This window comes from Micropterus dolomieu, linkage group LG05 (assembly GCF_021292245.1).
Source record: "Micropterus dolomieu isolate WLL.071019.BEF.003 ecotype Adirondacks linkage group LG05, ASM2129224v1, whole genome shotgun sequence".
In the NCBI taxonomy this organism is placed as follows: Eukaryota; Metazoa; Chordata; class Actinopteri; order Centrarchiformes; family Centrarchidae; genus Micropterus; species Micropterus dolomieu.
This window is the reverse complement of record NC_060154.1, coordinates 16,961,425-16,981,553: the sequence shown is the minus strand read 5'-3', so window position 1 is coordinate 16,981,553 and position 20,129 is coordinate 16,961,425. Positions and strand designations below refer to the sequence as shown.

Here is a 20,129-nt window from a genome sequence, read left to right as displayed (position 1 = left end):
ACACACACACACACACACACACACACACACACACACACAAAAATGAGCTTGAAACTCCTTAAGGGTCTAATTCTTTGTTCCCATCTATCCCAGTCTTTGTTGGTGTCAGTATGAGACTGTAAGACTCCCTAAGAACTTCTGTAGCAAATCACCCTGCACGACTCTGCTGCATGCTGAAGGCTGCATGTTCCCCATTAGAATGAATCGCTGTGTTCAATCGGATTAAGTGAGAGGGGGTACAAACGTGCAGCCGTTTGTGTACTGATGTGTGTGTTTGTGTATGGAAGTGTGCATGTCCATCTGTGACCATGGTCAAGAGGAGAATGTAGCAATGGTAAAAATCTGATTGAATGGGAATTTCCCTGGTTAGTTTCACTGTTGTTTCTATCATGTGGTAGTAGCAAAGCTGAACAGTCATTTATAAATGAACAAAATAAGGAAATGCTCATGTTTTCAAGTAAAATTTAAATACATCCCATGATAATTAAAAGTGGTTTTACATCATCTCTCATTCAGTTTGCAGAAATAAAAAGCATATGCACATGGTTGTAATTACCCAACTTTGTTAATCTTGAAAACTGGCCCAAGACGATACAACCAAACATGTCAGCCCTTTCAGGCTCACCAGAGGATATTGGAGAAAATAAATAAGATCATAGCCAGGTAGCCTTCAGGTCTGAATAATACCCTATTGTGTAAAAAAGTATTTACGACCCTTACAAAGCCTGTGTGTGGGTGAACAGACAGAGGAGACGATTCGAGTGACGCTGTCCCAGGCAAACACTGACGCTGCTTCGAAAGAGGTTTCCAGTGATAAACAAGGTCTCTCCACTCTGATAACCAGTGGTTCTTTAGAGGTCCTTTGAGAGCTTAACGGTGTCCATGACTGTGAAGAACTACTTGAACTTTCAAATGCTTTGCTTCAGTTTGCAGATTCATAAGTTTTTCCCATCAAATTGTGATATTTGGAGGGTTTAACTGTTAGTTGATCAAAGTAACTGTGACATGTAAGCTTGAAACCACATTATCCTTTGTGGTAATATCAGTGATGGACAACAGGAATACAAATTCCCTCATCTTGTGGAAAGCACAACAGGGATTAAAGGTTGTTTCACATGAGATATGTGCAGATGTTTATGCTTTTGATAGGAACACTGTAGGGTAAAAAAAAACAGCATCAAAACAGCTCTGGTAATTAAGTGATACTTGGATCAAAATTTCACATGTTCCGTAACAAAGTCAAGCCAAAAGAGTCTCCTTTGAAGAACTACGTTGAACTGTTTTTATTGAGAGTGGAGGAATCAGCGCAGTAGGTAGAAACATTTGAGATGTGCTCAGCTGTCCTTGCCAATACCACCCAGATGGCCACTCTCAATGTTAACTTCCTATCAGCACTTATGGCAACAAAGCACAAGGATGTGTCAATCACAAGCACCAGTGGGCTGAGGCAGTAAATAGCAGGATTATTTGAATAGCAGGCGTACATTTGACACACTGCAACAGAGTAACGTGCCCTTCATGCTTTGCTGTGAACTTCATTTTTAAATTGACTATGATCTGTAATAGAACACTGTCGAGCTAGAGGCTGTGAAAATAGACATTTTGCTAAATAACCATAAAATATATAAACTAATAACAGTCTATATAATACGTTTACTTATTTCCTGCAACTACAATCACAAACCACCTCCTTGCCTCTCAATGAGAGTCATCATATTGATCTGTCATTGCTGGATCATTTTCCACAGGCTGATGTCAATGCGAATGCTGCTTAGCAATCATCAAAGATCATTTTCTTAGGTGAGACTCTTATCTCTTCACTGAGGTAGTCTAAAGGAGTGGGTTTTTTGCAAAGTGATGATAGTGAAGCCATGATGGCAGTGTGAAGTTATAGCTGCTTGGCCCCTGTTATAACAACTCTAGGAGTCTTGAGGAATGTGGGTTTGTCCTGCAGTCCGTTACTACCCCCTCTCTCTCTCTGTTTCTGCCTCACCCTGTGTCCCCTCCCCTCTCCCAAACAGGGCATTTCCCTAACTTTTTTCTCTTTCTCACAAGACTATAGTTCAATATTCCATTCTGGGGCACATATCCTGTCTGAAATTCTGACTCTGGACTCCTCGACGCCAAGGCACTTCGGTTGCAAGGTATTGTGTGCATTAGTGATCTGTTGACTGTAGCACAATCCAGTTATCAATGGCTTTGATTGTGACTATTGTTTAAGAAGCCCGTTGTTTCACGGGGGATTATCTCCTTATGCATAGATGGTGTTAAATCACAAGATTAAGATGCAGAAATGTGGATAAAAAGTTTAACGTGTTCCTAAGAGGGGGATAGTCGTAAGTTTCACTGTTTTACCGGCTTTTTGAGAAACTACATGGGGAAAAAAACCCGACACGGCTTGTCACGTTTTACAATTTGATTGCTCGCGCTGTTTGAGTTTTCATACTTTGGGATAAGTTTTCCTGGCAAGTGAAGTGGAATAAAAAAGCGTTCTAATATATTTCCCCCCTCTGGGATTAACTTGTGTTTCACCGAGGAGGAGCTGATGTTGCGTTTTTCTCCATTCATAAAGTCCCAGTGACATGCAGAGCTCGCTTCAGTGCTGCAGTATTGTGAAAAAACGTATTAGCTTTTAAATAAACTTGCAACAGTGGCTGTTTCATACTTTTCAAGTATAGCAAATGGAATCTTTTGTAGCTATAGCCTATCTTTTGTGGACTTTTGTGTCGCAATAGTGCATTTTCAGTAAACCTGTCTAATTGTATTGTTTTGCATCTCTCAGTATTCACTTATGAATGTGTAATTATGCTGTGATGTTTTACTTCTCAAATCACAGTGCGATTCCCATAAAATATTTTGTCATAGAGTCAGACTTAAAAATTATTCTTAGATGATTAATTGATAGGCTAATGCAGGTTGGATGCTTCACCTGCGTTATTTTGACAGCACTGCAGGAGAAGTGCTTAGCAGAGATCCCACTCGTTGGGACCAATTGATCAGGCATTTCTTTTGTTCGACATTGATCCCGCCTCCATTCACTTCTCATAGGGAAGCAGCTAAAGCGAACTTTTTTTGCCCCGCTTGAATGGAAAAATCATTAATTTTTTAAGTAGGCCTACTCAGGTCTTGAGAAGCTTAATAAGCCTACCTATGGAGTATCTACTAATGGTTTGCCATTGGAGTTATAATAGGCCACCATAAAGTGTGTGCCTGGCATAAAGGCTATGCCGGCACACACATTTTAATAGCCTACTTTTGTGTGCTCCTCAAAAATGAAAAATATGAAATATGGAATAATTCTATGCTATTAGGCTATGTTAACATTAGTATCTCTTACTTCCATCTCTTCCTGTCTAGTCCCTGTCTTGGCAACCGCTTCTCTCTCTCTCTCTCTCTCTCTCTCTCTCTCTCTCTCTCTCTCTCTCAATCTGTTTTTTCTCTGCATACTTGAGTGAGTTCACTGCTCATCTATCTCTTATCTTCCATTAAAATTAATTTCAGTCAGCGGGATGTGCGGGACCATATTTATTTTCTTCTCCTTGTCCAGCCCAGATATAGGCCTAAAATGTGGTTGAGGGCTGGGTCTGCTGAGGTTATGTACCAGGGACCCCCAGTTCACTCTTAAACCTATATAATGTCTATAATGAGGTGGAGACGAGAAAATAAACCTTATCGCTGTCCAATTCAGTTGGACGTTTTTCAATTTAATGTACCCTAATACAGTTAGGACAGGCTTGTAAGACTATATAGGCAGTGTATGGGGTTAGCGAATCCAAAATAATTTGATTAAGAAATCCAGACTCCATAACTCACATAATGATCAATAAGGGGAGTAATTTAATTTTGTGTCTTTATATTGATAAGTAGGATAATTGGTCTTTGTTAAAAATTACATACTCCATTCTTCTCTCTGATTGTGATATGTTTGATGGAGACAGAACATTTGAAGTTGATGGATCCTCTTTACCTCACCATTTAACTTAAACCTACCCCCAGTCTGTCTCTCTGGCTCCCTCTAGGCACAAGGCTATGATTTAAGGTAGGGATTTCCAACCTTTTTCGCCTGTGACCCTTTAAATCGAAGCAATGCAAATTTATGATCTCTTGTCATAGTCTGAATATATGAGGTGAGAGTGATATTTCCCTCTTACACTTTTTTATGTAAATAGTCCAAAGGACCTAAAGAGGAATACATACGCAGTTTTTCACAATAGAAAGCAAAGTTAAGAGAAAAATTTATTTTTTTTGGCATCTCATTGTTTGGGAACCACAGATTTAGGAAAAAACTGGATGGATGGAGGCTTGAAAATAAGAAACCTGATGCACAGCCATTATGCTTGAGACATTGCAGTTGTGTTGCAGTACAGAAATGTGGAGGCTTCTTCTGCTGTGGTTCACAGGGCAATAAAAATCTCACTCTTTATACGTGTTTCAATGTATAAAGGCTTCTTTGATTTTTTATTTTATAATAACAAGAATAAGTATTATGCAAGAATCCTTTTTAACAGCCCCTTTCATTAATATTCAACAGGGCTGGATCTTTGACACTCAGCATGTCTCTCTAATCAGTTTATGACTTTTCTCTCTGTAGTCTGTAGTCGTACATACAGTATTTGGTGTCTGTGGAGTGATAAACCACTTATGAGGCTGCTTTGAAGTTCAGTATATCGAAACCAGATTGCTGGAAGTCAGGGTTTAAGTGTCTTTTCTATTTCCTTACACGTTTTTGTCTATTCACTCTTCAACTCATATGTTTTCTATTTTCTCAATATAACCACCAAGCATGTCAAAAACAAAAAAAAATCAAATCAATGGATAATTCCATTGCAAACCATTTTACCGGGGAATGGTACAGTGTCCTGTTTGCAATGTTTTTATGATTGGGTAATTGGTGATTTGAGATGTGGGCAAGGGTAAAACTGATTCTAGTTTGTTTTATCAGTAGCCTACCTCCTGAGGAGTTACTTCTGCAGTTACCAGGATGTGTGCAAAGCTCAACTAAGTAACTAGTTAGGCTAAGTTACACTAACCAGTAAGCTGCCCATCAACCTCAGTCATTTGTAACACACTAACATCAGGTGTTGCATATTGAGAGTGCATGAAAACTATGTACCAAATAAGCAGAGAAGTTTAAATAGTTAGCTAAAAGTAAGTTAGTGCATGAATAGTTAAAATAATGGATAAGCATTCGAAATATTGTAGTTAGTTGTAAATAATGAATAATGCAATGTATAGCTAAAAGTAATGAATAAATAGTTGAAATGGTTAGCTAAAACTAATGGAATAACAGCTGCAGTACTTAACTAGCATTAGCAAAAAGTAATGGATAAATGGTTGAAGAATTATTTGCTAAATGGTTAAAATGTCCAACCTCTACCACTGCAATTAGTAACTTACAAACACAAACTTGACCAAAACAACTTAAAACTGGTGATTCAACTGTAGGCTATGCAAAAACTTTTGTAACAAGGTCCACATATCGTTAGAGTTAATAACTCTGCTTTATAATCAATTTAAATGCATACATTTAAAACATGGTGGGTGGTGCTTATGAAGGCTACATGAGCTCAACTGACAGGGCTGTGGGGGTCAGTCAAGCAAAAAAGATTGGAAACCACTATGCTAGATGAGCTTATCTACTGTCACCCCTAGTGTAAGTTTGAGAAGCCTCTGTTTTTTTCAAGTGTTTCTTATCTTTCTTTTTCTCTGTTGTCTTCTTTCTTCCTCCGTCCAGCCCTACTCTGGAGCGAACACCAGCACCTGGTTTGGATCCAGATTTAGATCCCTCTGCTCATCCTGGGTCCATACAGTGAACAGTCAGAGAGTGAGTTGTAAAACGAAAGTGCTACGGTTGGAGGGATAGCCAGACCTATCAATGGGATCAGGGAAGCTGGCTCAGGTGCTGCTGGGATGGGCAGCGGTGTGTCTTTCGGCGGTCCATGTGGTTTGTGGTCAAACTGGGGATGGATCGTACCAAGCTAGCCGATTCACCAGCACTGTGGACCAGAAAGAGGTGCAGCGGGTTCGACGCCGTGGCCAGGAGACACTGAGAGGGTAGGGATGAGAATCTGTGTGTGTCACTGTCTTTGGCAAATCCCAAATGAGCAGCAGTATTGATTTTATTCATGTTATACTGTAGAAGCATTCATAACAAGATAAATGAAGAAAATTGCATCAAGTTTGTTTTTGCATTCACAACTCAGAACATTTGTAGCTGTATTTGGAGAAGGTTTAAAATATAAATGGTTTTCTCCTCTCTGCTTTCCTGGCAGCGCTCTTTCAACTGCTGTGCTTTCTGGGCCAAGGCCAAGCTCGTCTTATACCAAATTATGCTGCTGAATACTACCACATTGTTTTCTCAAAAACAGCACATGTTCGACCTTAACAGCATGCTTGCCACACTGAAATCTCTTAAGTGTATTTACAGCAAATTGATGTTTTCATGGGAAAAGGAGGGAAAAGCAGCTTTCTATACATCTCATGAGGGGATGATGAGTGAAAAACATGACCCAAATTCCCCAGAGTGCATTAGTTAAACTGGAGAAAGTAGTTTAGGACTGCTGTGGGGAGATTGTTGGCCCCAGTGTTTTAAGTTGAGGCAGCCAACAGGGGAAATTGTGTGTGGGGGTACATATGAACATACATTTATGCATGTGTATGTTTTTTAAAGGTGTTGTTCATTTAAGTGTCTGTATGTGGGGAGTATTCAGTGAAATGAAGTACAGGGATCACATCACCTCTCACCAGCTGCAACCCCCCCACCTCTTCCCTGTCCCTTCTCTCTCTTGCATTCCAACTCTTTCACTTTGTTACCTAAACACCATGAATATGTGTGTTTGATGTGTGTCTATTTTCACTCCATATTTCGCCACTTCTTGAAAAACAAAGGATGTTTTGTTGGGGCCCATTTTCAGTGTCTGCATCAGTTATTCCAATCAGACTCCCATCTGTCCCAGCTTATGGTTCCCCCAGTGCCAAGCCACAGGAAATGAGGTATTCGTATCACCCGAGGGGGGTATGAAAAGGGGCATTTGTTTCACTGCTGTAGGTGACAAAGCAGAAGAAGGAATAACAAAGGGCAGGAAAAGTCTAAGAGAAAGAGAGTTTACGAGGAAATGGAAGAGAAGGTGAAGAAGAAATTGGGAGCGATGGTGAGAGAGATAACAAACAAATAACTAAAATGTGAATTTTATTCAGGTGTGGCTTATTAATATGACAGGCTAAAGCTCAAATAATGTCATACAACTAGTGTTTTCACTAAAAACATATCCAATGACGGCTCCTGCTGCGTAATAAAAGTAGATTTGTCTGCCTTGTTGCTCTTTTGGCTAACATGGAAGGCATTTGTCCATGTTTAATAAGAAAATGGGCCTCCCTTTGCATGTAGACATAATTTTAAAGGAGACGTTTTATACCAAAGTTTGAGCGAGCATGGTAGTCCTTCAACATTTCTACTCTTACGTCCAGTGTACTGTTTACAGCCCCCAGGACATCAATTGTCATTGGCATTGAACTCAAAACATTAAATGTATGATCTAGCTGGACAATAATTTGTCTAAGAGACAGTAAGCAGCCAAAGGAGAGAGTCAACAAACCAGGAGGCCTTGCACAATAGCATATTATTCCTGTTGAATAGTGTGCCATTTCATGAGAACATGTAACAAAATCCTGCTGACTTTTTCCATTACACTGTTAAGTTCTGGAAAGACTACTGTGTTAGGAATGAAATGCTCATGTATTGATAGTTTTATGTACCATAGTAAATAGGTAATGAGATTACACAGCATCTTTGAAACTTAGGGTATGTTAGGGCTAAAAAGCTCTGTTTGCACGGTGGGCTTCAGGCCAGTATGAGTACAACAAACCAGAGTTATTTGACAAAATGTTCGACATCTATTTGATTTTTTGTATGTATGGATTTCTGGGTGTTGCCTGGTAACTGTAACTTGAATTATTCCAAAACATTAAAGCACCTTCCAGTTGCAGTGGCAGGCTGGCCAACGCAAATATGCCTAATGTGTTAGATTTATTTTCAGTTACTGTTTGAGCGTCATTGGCTGAAAACGATCACAGTTCATCTGAAATCGGGTAAAATTAGTCGCCTACATGTGTGCATGTTTCATCTGACCACCTCTGGACAGAAGCCGTCGGGTGACGAAATCACATTTGTGATGAATGAGTAAGTGATTGACCCTGTGCAGTGGTGGCCAAATGTTTCTTACACAGGAGTTGTTGAATTTTTACTACAACTCATTCACCCCAACAAAACTATGGGCTTGTGTCGTACCGTGATGCTTTTGTCAAAGATTTGCAGCAGTTGAAGTGGACTGTAACTCTGTATGGGTTTCACAGATTCTCTGTGTGGGAGGTAGTTTAATGATAGTCATTATGCTGGCCTTGGGCTGGAGTGCAGTGTTTATTTGCTGGCTAAAACTCCATATCCCCTGGTCTGTCTCTGGTAGCGCTGGGTCTGATGCTGACTGACTCTGATTTATTGGCTCCCACTGCAACCTGGCATCAGTCCACTCAAGGGCGGTATCTGATCAGACCTTAGGCTGGCTGGCCTGCTTTACTCAATGGGTGATTGACCGTCTGGTTGGTAGAATGAGAAGAGGAAAGTGTGAGGCAGAGACTGAGAGTTTTTGCTTGTGATTTCAAACATACTACCAACTAAAACAATTGAATATTTATAGTTTAATAAGATCTCTTGTATGTTCAAGTTGAAGAATCCAGCCAATTGTCTTATTTGTTTTTTTTTTTTTGCAGCCACTCACTTTATTAACTTAGCCGAGATTGGCCCAGCTATACCCAGCTCTGCTGAAGATAGATGCCTGGCTAACTTGGCTAATTTGTCAGCCCCAAAGCAGAGAGTTACGTTCAGCCATTCAAGTCCCTTTCAGGATAATGTCACTACCACCCTGATGGCCTGGATGGGGTCCTCGATTTACTGCCTTGGCTTATGCCTAACTTTAAGGAGAATAAAATAATTTCCCTTTCCCCGTTTACCTCAAAGTCTTCTGAGGAGTGAGGAAGGAAAACAGCTCGAGAAAAGAATTTATATTTGGGATGAGTGAACAATTGCCAGTTTCCATTTCTGTTTTATGTGCATTAGGTTCCATTTCAGGTTTTTATGTGTCTGCACTTTATGCTTACTATATGTGAAGTCTAAGACTCAGCTGTAAAGGAAGGATTATCTGGGACAGCTGATTGGCATGGGGTTGGTTAATAATGTGGTTTCTACTTAATGTCAGACTGTATAAAAAGATACAGCCATCACTTTATGTCCCACATTTGACATCTCTGCACACAATAAAAAAAATACATACACACATTTTGCATTCACACACATAAAAGCATTGAATGAACGTATTTATGTGCATAGCTGTATTTGATTTACAACTACCTCTGCTAAACGACACGTGATTAAAGCTGATCACAAACAATATTAACTTTGCCACAAATCACTTGAGTAAAGAAAGATCATGAGTAATGGCATTTATTTTTATTCAAACAGAACAATAAACAAATATCCCCTCTGGGGTTTGTGTGGTAGACCACAGTTTCAGTTATTGTGCTATACAACTGTATCGCCTCATCACAACACACACCACAATAGTATTAAGTGATTTACTGTAGGTTTTCTAAGTTTCTCTGTTACGCTTACACAGTCATTCCCACTTTATAATTTAATTCTGCTAAACAATGACTACACTTACCTTTGATACTTTTGTACATTTTACCACTAATGTTTACTTTGACTTAAATAAAACTGAAAAACAAAACTTTTAAGTATCTCTAATTGTTCTGAGTAACTCGTCCACCACTGATTAATATCCATCTGCATTATCACCATCTATAGTTGGATCATTTTCTAGTCTTTTAACATCCCAACACCTAAATCTGATAGGTGAGCAACAAGCCCAGGTGTTACTAGAGGCAGCAATATGTGAGAGTTTTGCCGAGGGGGGTCAGATACCAGGCAGATGACCTTTGGCCTATGACCAGAACACTGACACACACATACACATACATGGACCCCTGACCTGGGGCCCTAGCAACTGTGAACTTCTGGTCTGGGTCTTTATGGCAACAGACTTTCTGTAGTCACTTTCCGTGCCTGCCCGGTGCTGCCTTTCCCTGTAGGTCAGCGGAGGCTGGATGCTCTGAACTACCCTAACCTTTGACCCTGTGGATTCCTGCATGAGAAGAGGACCCTCAGGCTACAGCCTCATAACTTTTCTGCAGATTCTGCCTAATTTTATAGCTCTTTGCTAACCACAAAAACGGAAATACTTTAAAACAGAAGAAAATCAACAAGAGCTCCAACCAATTAATCAACTAATTGCTTCAACTCTAAAATTGATTAATTGAGTTTCTTGATATGGTAATATAAGCAGATTGTGATACCATAAGTAAAATGTAGTTTTATATGTTTGTGGTTATTATAGTTATTCAATGTCCGCAAATCTCCGTGAAACTGCCTTCCCCTTCAACTTTGAACTCTGACTGCAGTATCCTTTTTCCCTTCATTCTTCATATTTCCCCTTGGATGAGGTGGCAGCCATTTTCCTTTTATTCCTATTAGTGGCAGTTAATGAGCGATTCACGGCCCGGGAGGCAACTTCAAAGGCAGCAACATGGCCGCAGAAGAGTTAATCTCCTTTAGATTGAGCCCTGAGAACAGTAGGACATTTCAATATTGAGGAAAACCCCCGCGGCGTAATCTCCTTTTTTTATGGCTGTCTTTCATTCTGTTTTACTTCAGTTCATCCTCTAAAGCCTCCTGTATGTGATAGTAGACCAGGCATTGACCTGGAGGAAAGACTGAGAGAGAGACAGAGAGAGATAGAGATAGAGAGAGAGAGAGAGAAAGGGAGAGAGAGGAAGAATAACAAACCAGAGCACCACAGGGTCAGACCATAATCCTTCAAATATTGACATCCCCAAGGTCTGTAACAGTACAAAATATTTAACACTTTGTGGAGAAATAGATCGGGGAAGAAGTTCACTGCTCACTAAGTGTTGGAATGCTGATTGCTCTATGCATTTCTGAAGTTTTTTCGAAGCTCTCTTTGGTTAGTGTGTTTGCCCCAGAAATTCAACCCCCGCCAAGAGTCTGACCTCTTCTTGCTTGTGCTGCTTTCTCCTTTGTTTCCATATCTCTGTTTTCCGCTCCCACTCCCCCACTTCCTCATCTTCTCAACATAAACTTGTTTTGCTTTCCCTCCCACTGATCCCCTGTTCCTTTCCCACCGTCCTGTCTTCTCTCCTCCTAACTCTTTCTTCACACTTTCTCTCTAAAAACCAACCTTACGTTTTAGTTTCTGTGAATCCCCTAAAGAATCCGCAGCCCTAGTCTTTTTCCCCCCATTCCTTTTTTATTTACATCTTCCTTCTTTGTCTGACTACTAATTCTACCTACAGAAATATCTCTCATCTGCCTGCCCACCTGTTTGTCTGTCTCTCTATCTCCCTGTGCCATCTGGTAATGTGTTTGGAGGTGTGCTCTGCTCTCCATCAATCAGAGATTCAAACCCCAGCTGTCATTTCCCTGGTGACAGCCTGGGGTTACAGATACTGTCTGGTGAGGAGGAGAAGAAGGTCATCTGTTTCACGCAGGAGGAATCAGAGCTAACACTTAATTTCCCACTTAAATTCTGGTCTTCTAATCTAATCTAAAAGCTGTACATTCCTGTTCTCTTGGCTAACAAAACTACTTTTAGTGTCATGTGTCATGTTGATTTTTTAAGTTTTAGCTGTCTGCCTGTATGTCCTTTGGATTCACTGCAGCAGTTAAACGATTAATCAATTAGCCAATCCACAGAAAATGTATTGACAAAAATGTGATAGGAAGTTAATTTTTTAAAGGATTAGTTGGACTAGTAGGATTAGTATTTGGGAAATACACTACGGGACTAGTAACTTCTTTCTGCCCGACACATAAATCCCTGTGAAACACTAAATGTAGCAATTATTGAGTTTCGGAGGTGCTGCTAGGTGGATTGTAGAAAGAGCCAGGCTATCTATTTCTCCATTTCCAGTCTTTATGCTAAGTGAAGCTAACTGACTTATACATATTTATTGTGCAGACAGAGATTGGTATTAATCTTCAATATCAAGTTTTCCCTTCTGCGGCTCTGGAGGGAGGTCTGCAAAGTTTAAAAAAAAATAGCCTTGATGATGTTATGATGTCATCAAAGGGCCTTCAGTTAGGCTTGAGATAGAAAAAAATTAAGTTATGAATTGAGTTTGAGAAATGAGGGCATTTAACAGGCATGAATGGAAGATGCTAATGAGTTGCGTCATGGGTAATGTCACACTCAAGACTAACAGTCAGTATATCTCAGCCTCCGCAGTACCAGTTTTGACCTGTCTTCTTTAAATCTGTCTCTTGCAAGTCTCCCAACTTTATCGCAGTAAAATACTAAACACAAGTCCTTGGTCACTGTCAAAAAACACTGGGTACTCTAGCGTTGCTTTAAACAGTCGTAAATTATGTCCTAGAGGCAAAAACTGTCTTGACTGAAGAGATTTGATCCAAATGACTTTACCATGAGCATCTGGATCAGGCTATATCCCAATTTACCAAACTGTGGTCTCTTAATTCTTAGTCATGCCATCAGCAAATGCAAGCAACTAACCACCAACACAGATGACCACAGATATACCCGTCATTATACGCGTTGAAAGGTCAATAAGGATATCATTAGTACCACCACATTGTTGGAATCCCTCCAGCTTGTTAGCTTTATGGGTGTTTCACTTAAGTGCACCCACTGACTCACGCACACTTCCTTATAGAACAGCGATTTGGGTTTTGGGATTGATGCGTGTTGGTTTTTTTACTCCATTTCTAAATAAACTGAGTTATAAGTAGGCGTGTAATTATTCACGGAAGATAAAAACTCTTCGCATTAGCTTATAGGGAAACTGCAGACCTCAGTCCCACTGCATGTTTGTGTGTGTGCTTGTGTGCTTGTGCGCGTGTGAGCAGAGGCCGGTTGACTCTAGATGTGGTTTAGCCATCTCCTCGGAAGAAAACGTTGTGGCTAACCTGTCAGTCCAATCAATGGCTCCGTAAGCTGTAATGACTCTTACATCTGTCAGACAGGGTCAAAGTTCACTGCAGGCACTCCGCCGGTAAGAATCAGAGCTGAGTGAGCGGCAGTTATGCAGAGCAGCAGTGGATATTTGCCAGAGAGCAGGACAGCCAGGCATGGAATTTGGGAGAAAGGACGATTTTATACATCCTGTCCTTGCAAGTTTAATTTTAGCCTAGAATGAAAACAAAATGCTTCTCCTCGTGTTGTAGATCCCTCGCATTTCCTTCTCCACCTACCCTGATTGAAAGTACCTCCATCTATCACTCAAGGAGGCTTTGTATCAAAGTTTGCTTTGTTTAGTCTGAAAGGAGAGGTCAGGTCAGCTCATAAAATAACTCATAACTGTGTGTATTTGTTTAGTGGTTTTATTATAATATATATTAACATGTTTGGGAGGTCTGCGTGAGTAGTGAGTTTGTTTGATTTTCCTTTTTTTGTCTCTGTCAGGCCCAATGTGTGTGGCTCTCGCTTCCATTCATACTGCTGTCCGGGCTGGAAGACTCTGCCGGGAGGGAACCAGTGTATTGTTCGTAAGTTCCTCCATCCTTGAATCCTCTTTAATACGGTACTACAAATCCCAGTGGATAGCATAACAGAAAGGCATAGGATAATTCTGTTTATGTCTCATGCACAGTGTGGCTGAAGACATACAAAATGAATGAACCAATTAAATTCACTCTCCTCCTCCTCTTCCTCTTCCTCTCCCCAGCAATTTGCAGGAATTCATGTGGCGATGGCTTCTGTTCCAGACCCAACATTTGTACCTGTTCAAGTGGTCAGCTCTCTCCCAGCTGTGGAGCAGGAGTAGGAGGTCAGTAACAATGTCACTCATCACACCCATACGGTAACTGCAGCATCATCAAACATCAAGCGCCATCATAAGGTGGTAACAGAGGAGCAGGAGAACAGCTATTTAGCTGCATTCGAGCCATTAAAGAGGTGGTATTATGCTTTTTGGCTTTTCCCCTCTCCTTTATTGAGTTATATTACTTTTTGTACATGTAATAGGTTTGCAAAGTGAAAAAGCCCAAAGTCTAGCCCAAAGGGAGTTCCCATCTCCCACAAAAAACCCTGCTCTCAACCACTTGAAAACAGCTCGTTTGTAGTCCAGCTGCTTTCTTTTCATCCCTGTGATGTCACAGGGATGAAAGCTAAATGCGCCTCATATAACAGTAACAAAAAATTGTTACTGTGATGTAGAGACAGAACTCAGTTATAACTTTATTGATGAAAGATACTTTTTTTTACGGATTAATAAGTCACCACTCTGAAACTCTTGCTCCAGTCCATGTTGCCAAGCTGGTCGGCAACATGTAGCCTACAGCTAAAATTGAAGCTGTTTACGGGCTTCTCGCTGACCCGCCCTTCTCTGCTTCTGATTGGCTATTACCAGCTTTTCGCTGACCTGCCCTTCTCTGCTTCTGATTGGCTAGTAGACCTTAACTAGGAACTGCGCATGTGCAATTCCCAACAAAGATCATTTAGAGACAAGATGTATCACTCAGGGTAAAAAGAGGAGCTGCAGCAATGTGCAGTATTAAAAAAAAAAAAAGGTGTTTTTTGAAAATTAAACCATGTAAACCTGTTCTGGTACAACCTCTAAATAAGATTTTGAACATGAAAATGAGCATAACACCTCTTTACATTCCATTCATCTGACAGTTTAATCCAAACATCATCAGAAGCAACTTGGGGTTCAGTGTCTTACTCAAGAACACTTTGGGGATCAAACCACCAACCCTTATTCGATTAGTTGATCAAAGTAACGATTTAGGGAACTCATTTATCGTTGAATGTAATTTTTCACAGTCCCCAGTTCCAGCTTCTACAATTGTATTTGCAGATTTTATACATCTTATTTGATTGTAAACTTTATATTTTTTAAATTCTACTATCAGGGATGCTTGCAGAACAAACTTATTTGGAGAGTTAGATTAGAAGATCAATACCGCTCTCGTATATACCAACTGATTCCAGCCAAGAAATAGTCCAGCACATATCCCTTCGTACTGTTAAAATGGTGAACTGTAGTTTTTAAGCTTTGGTTTTCTAAGGATTAATGGACAAATGGGATTTAAACTACTGATAAAAGGATATTGCCTGTTACACTGAGCAGTGTCAGTTCCCACTCATCCAATTGCTCAGCTATTTTCCAAATGTAATGGTTCCACTTTTCTCTCATGGGAGCCAGAATAGTACCGTATCAGTGTAATAGTGGTGTATTGAGTCCCAGGCCTGCGCTGAAGCTTGCAGGTCACAGGGTTTGTCAGGATTAAAGTTGAGAGTCTGGCTGCCCCAGCTCAGTCTGCTGGGCTTAGACACAGACCACTCAGGATGTGTGTGTGTTTGGAATGGAGCGAGGTGTTTTACTGCACACGCAGAGTGTGTGAAATCAAGTTTGTCTTACTGAGATTAGTGCAGTTTGTGCAGGGTTTAAATATGAAGTTAATATGTGCCGGACATGCAGAAAACATTGTCGTTAAGCAGCACTTTGGGAGCATGCAAAGTATGTGTCGATGTGTGTATTAAGTAGCGTGCAGTGTTTTCAGCTTCACTGCTTTAGTCGGCCAAAGTCAGCTCGTCAGTTACGCCTGGCCCCTGCCAGGCCCTTTTGCACATGCTCACATTCCATTAGGCCTGCGAACACACACATTTTTCTCTTGCACAACTGCACACACTGACAGACACGTATATATACAGTCATGCTCTTATACAGTAAAACGTACTCACACACATCACACAACTACACACAGTGAGCATCAGTTGGCTGTGACCCAGAGGTGTAAAACAGGATCTGTTTCAGCCATAAGTAAGAATGACCCTTAGAGGAAGGGCATGGAGGGTGCGGTAGAGAAAAACAGCCTCTGACCTGTATGGCAGGATACGCATAGATCTCCCGCAAAGTCACTGCTTTGGCAAGAGCTATGAAGTCATGTTCCTGAGGGGCAGGAATAGCCAGAGAAAGTGAAGTGATAAATTAGAGGGAGCGCTTAGCAGAGCTGGACCGAACTAGGTGTCAAACTCTGCGATTCTCAGCTTTCCTCAGCAAGGATTTATGGTGGCTTTTTTACAGGTTTACAGGCAGTGGAGAGGCAAGAAAGGAAGCTATGGATATATTGTATGGTCTGAATAATCAGAGACAGCTTTATTGTTCATGATAAGTAAACGTGAAATATATTTCAGTGTACTGTTTAGAGTCTATCACTGCAAAAGACCTCCATTTGGCAGCCTTTGTGAAGGTCAGAGATCAAACAGCTTTATGACCTGAGAAAAACATACACCCATCAGTGAATGCTGTATGCTGTAACCATGTAGAGGCCATACTTGGTAAAAGTTTGCCGTCTCTTCCATCAATGATTGGTCCCAAACATGAAGCTATATCTCTGTTAATTTCCTCACTGTAGCTGCTCCCGAACTCTACTGTGTCTAAATTACTGTTATATTTGGGTAAGATTCCAATTGTCTTTGCTCCATTTTTAGGCTATATTTTATTATAAAGCTTTGTTTTGATTTAAATTCCAAGAGAGCCATACTCCCTGTTTTAGGTGTGTTTAGCATATTATTAACTTGGAAAACTGTTTTCGCAGCATTATCTGTCTCAGAGGCTTTAGGGCACGCCAAGGGAAGGCAAACAATCCACATCGTGGTTCTTGTCTCCCCAAATGTGCTAACTCCCAAATTCAGCTTTTGGAGAGAGTCCACCATTTAACAGGATAATTCAGTGCAGTTGCAAATTGCAGCTCTATGTAGATTCATTTGGAAACGCCAATTTCCTTTGCCTTAATTATACAGCCTAATTGTAGCACCCTGGTTTGTAGGTTATAGATAGCATCTTTATGTCTCACATCTTGCCTGTGGAATGCAGATGTTTAAATAAAACAGCAACACATTTGAGACCTTCTACATGTAATCCACATGCCTGTGTTGTTGTTATGTCCACACGGAAGGTTGTCTATGACTCTCCCTGGAATTTCTGCTGTTTGAACAATACAAGCATGTGTTTCTGTGGATAGCCTAGCAGACCTTTAGAAAAGACACATGTCCAGGATTGGTTAAGTAAAATCTTTGTGAAGCTGAGGTGGCGCAGTCACTGCAACGAGTCCCAGTCACAGATAACCTGGAGTTACATGTCAGTTCCCAGACACCAAGGGTTCATGCTGTAAGTCAGCCTTGTAATAAACCCACGGACGTTTTAGGGCAGAACAGCTGTACTGAGGATCGTATAAGGTAATCTTTATAACCTTGTCTTCCCATAACCATAATTACGAAATCATTACAACAGACGTTCTTGCTCTAATGCTGAGAGCCAGCTGTGTTTAGACTGACAGGCTTCCATTGGCTATTGACTAGGTGCACTTTTCAGACCTGGGGAAGCTGAGAGAGTCCTTTTAATTAGAAGCCATGCTCTGTCATTTTAGGTATGAGGTATGTAAGCAAATAAATTGGTCTAATTTACCAAGTACAATGACGATATGTGTGAGGGACAGAGTTTACTATGTGAGTTTCCTTAAATGTTAAGATATTCTATTTGACTCAGCCTGCTATGACAGCATCTCATGCAGCTTTCTGTTTCACTACGGTGCCTATCCATGCTGAAACTAGGGCTAACTTGTCACTGGTCACTCGGGTGTGTGTAAATCAGGACAAAACACAGCTATAAAGCTCCTCAGTTTTACATCAGACACAGATGTCCGCACACACACACACACACACACACACACACACACACTCAACACACAAACACACTCAACACACAAGCCTGGACTTCCTGTGTTTCGCAGCCTCTCGTAAAAAACACCCAGATGTGAGCAGCTCACCGACGACACTACCAGAATACAGAGGTGCATTGTCGTGCCGCAAAGCTACACCCAACTCCTTATGCTCAACGTCTGGAAGACACACACACACACACACACACACACACACACACACACACACAAACACACGCACACACACGCACATCCCCCCACCCTGTTGCACTACACGTGTAGCTTTCCAGGCACGGGTCATTGGGCAGACCATCTCTCTCCACCTGCGGGGGATGATGTGCCATGTGGAGGGGGGAGGAGGAGGGAAAAAGTTAACCAGTGAGATCATCTCCTTCTGTCTCCAAATGTGCTTGTTTGCCTCCCTCTCCCCTCCTCCTCCTTCTCCCATCTAGTTTATGTCACAGAAACAACACATGACTCTAACAGATTTTCTGTGACTACATCTCTCGAGCACCTGTCCCATCATCCTCTGATCCTGAGGGCAGGGAGTTCAGTGACTATAAGTGGAGAGAGAGACTCTTGCTGCAACGTCTCCTGTCCTACCAGCCAAACATCTTTCCCCATATGTTCTTGACCTAACACTTTGCGTGGGGTGGGGGTACTTTTTGTAAAATGGAAGCGTTACCCAAGTTGCCCTCAGCTTTGTGGGAGTTTGCGTTGCTGCACGCTGGAACAGTTATTTCCATGGTTTGTTCCATGGTAGGGAAAAGTAAAATCACTCACTGCAGTCATTATTCATGTTAAACATCACATCTCCAGTTGTTGGCCTTGAATGAAGAAAGAGAGTCAATAGAGTGTACAGTGTTAACCTCATGTCTTGAATGGGGCTGAGGATGAAACCTGAAAGGAAGACCTCACCCGTCTCCCATGAGAGTGAATGAGAAGAAGGGAGAGAAAGAGAGACAACACATTAGTACACTGACCTATAAACCCGGCCTGCCCGAGAGTCCCAAACTATTTGCTTTAATTTATCACCACATGTTGCCATGTGACACAATCCAGACAAAAAGCAGTTTCTGCCAAATCTGTACATAGTCTGCCAAGTGTAACACATGAGAAAGTTCACTGGAATTCCTTCTAAACTTTAGATGCATTAAGTATATGGAACGAATGAACACTTTGTTGACAGTTTCAGCGAATTAGACCTCTGCCTTGCCTTTACTGAAACTACACACAGGCCCACATCCAAGATTCGTGCTATTGTGCTTTGACTCATGTAACTGAAGTCTGTCCTGTGTAAATTGCCAGTAAGGCAGGCGTGGGTGATTACAATGAAAAGCTACCTAGAGTATATTCACTCATCATGACTCACACAAGTCGTATTTAGTGTGTTTGGTTACAGTCAGAAGAAGTGGGTGGATTATAGTGGCTGAAATGCCTCCTGTTGGCAAGTGTGCAAACTCAGAAAGTCTCATTAGACAAACTCAGCAACGGGGAAGCGCAGTCATTTCCCCTCTGCTCCACAGCTCTGCATGCCAGAAATTTTAAAGAAAGAAAGAGACATAAACAGACACATGGAGAGAGAGAGAAAGAAAGAGGGGGGGGGAGGAAATTAATGTTCAACTTGCGATTTAGATATAGATGGAGGAGCATGAAAGGCACTGAGGGAATAGACAAAAGTGAAGGAAGGAAGAAAAATAAAGGCACAGGCAGGACAATAAAATATCCTCTTGAGCCAGGATGAAAGAAAGAAGAGGATGCAAGGAAATATTTAGAGGATACAGTTTTCTAACATCCAGCACTGTAGGTGTTCGGTAAAGGCTGGCTCAGCAGAAAGCTGCCTGTCTGCCAGGAAGACCAATTAGTTTCCCTTATGAAAGCTGCTGCTACGTGTTTGGGCTGTCAGATTGACCCTCTCACAGTCTGGTATAGCAGTCTGCCAGCCATAATACTTATACCACAACAGCACTTCTAGTTTGTTACTCCCACACATTCTCTTACTTCGCTCCTCTGTGCATCCTGTTTGGATTTTATTTTGCCATTGTACCTTACTTCTCCGCCCCTCTCGCTCTTAGCCCCCTTACCCAGTTTCCCTCTCCTCTCAGCAAATTCCTGACTTACTGACTGACTGACTGACTGTAGTATACAGCTGGCTCGACTTATTGCCTATCCCCAGTCTGCTTGATTAGCTTTGGTTTTGTGGCCTAGGGGCCTTTGAGCCTTGTCTCTTCATCTAAAGCTGCCAAAGAAACACCAGCATTGTGCAAACCCAACTGAAGTGGAAAAATCCTCTTAATGTGTTAAAGTGGCCATGTTT

General features: G+C 41.3%; 1 protein-coding gene across 5 annotated transcripts in view; it reads left to right on the top strand.

The window, feature by feature from the left end:
* Positions 1 to 2,061: 2,061 nt before the first annotated feature.
* The window catches only part of fbn2b (fibrillin 2b), a 66,697-nt gene continuing 48,629 nt past the window's right edge, over positions 2,062 to 20,129 (top strand). Inside the window, exons 1-4 of one of the 5 annotated variants that reach the window (XM_046048641.1) lie at positions 2,062 to 2,144; positions 5,735 to 6,054; positions 13,551 to 13,633; positions 13,813 to 13,914. In XM_046048641.1, the coding sequence (XP_045904597.1) occupies positions 5,876 to 6,054; positions 13,551 to 13,633; positions 13,813 to 13,914 (364 nt within the window). In that variant the 5' untranslated portion in view covers positions 2,062 to 2,144; positions 5,735 to 5,875. The other 4 variants (XM_046048642.1, XM_046048644.1, XM_046048643.1 and 1 more) reach the window with 4 other exon arrangements.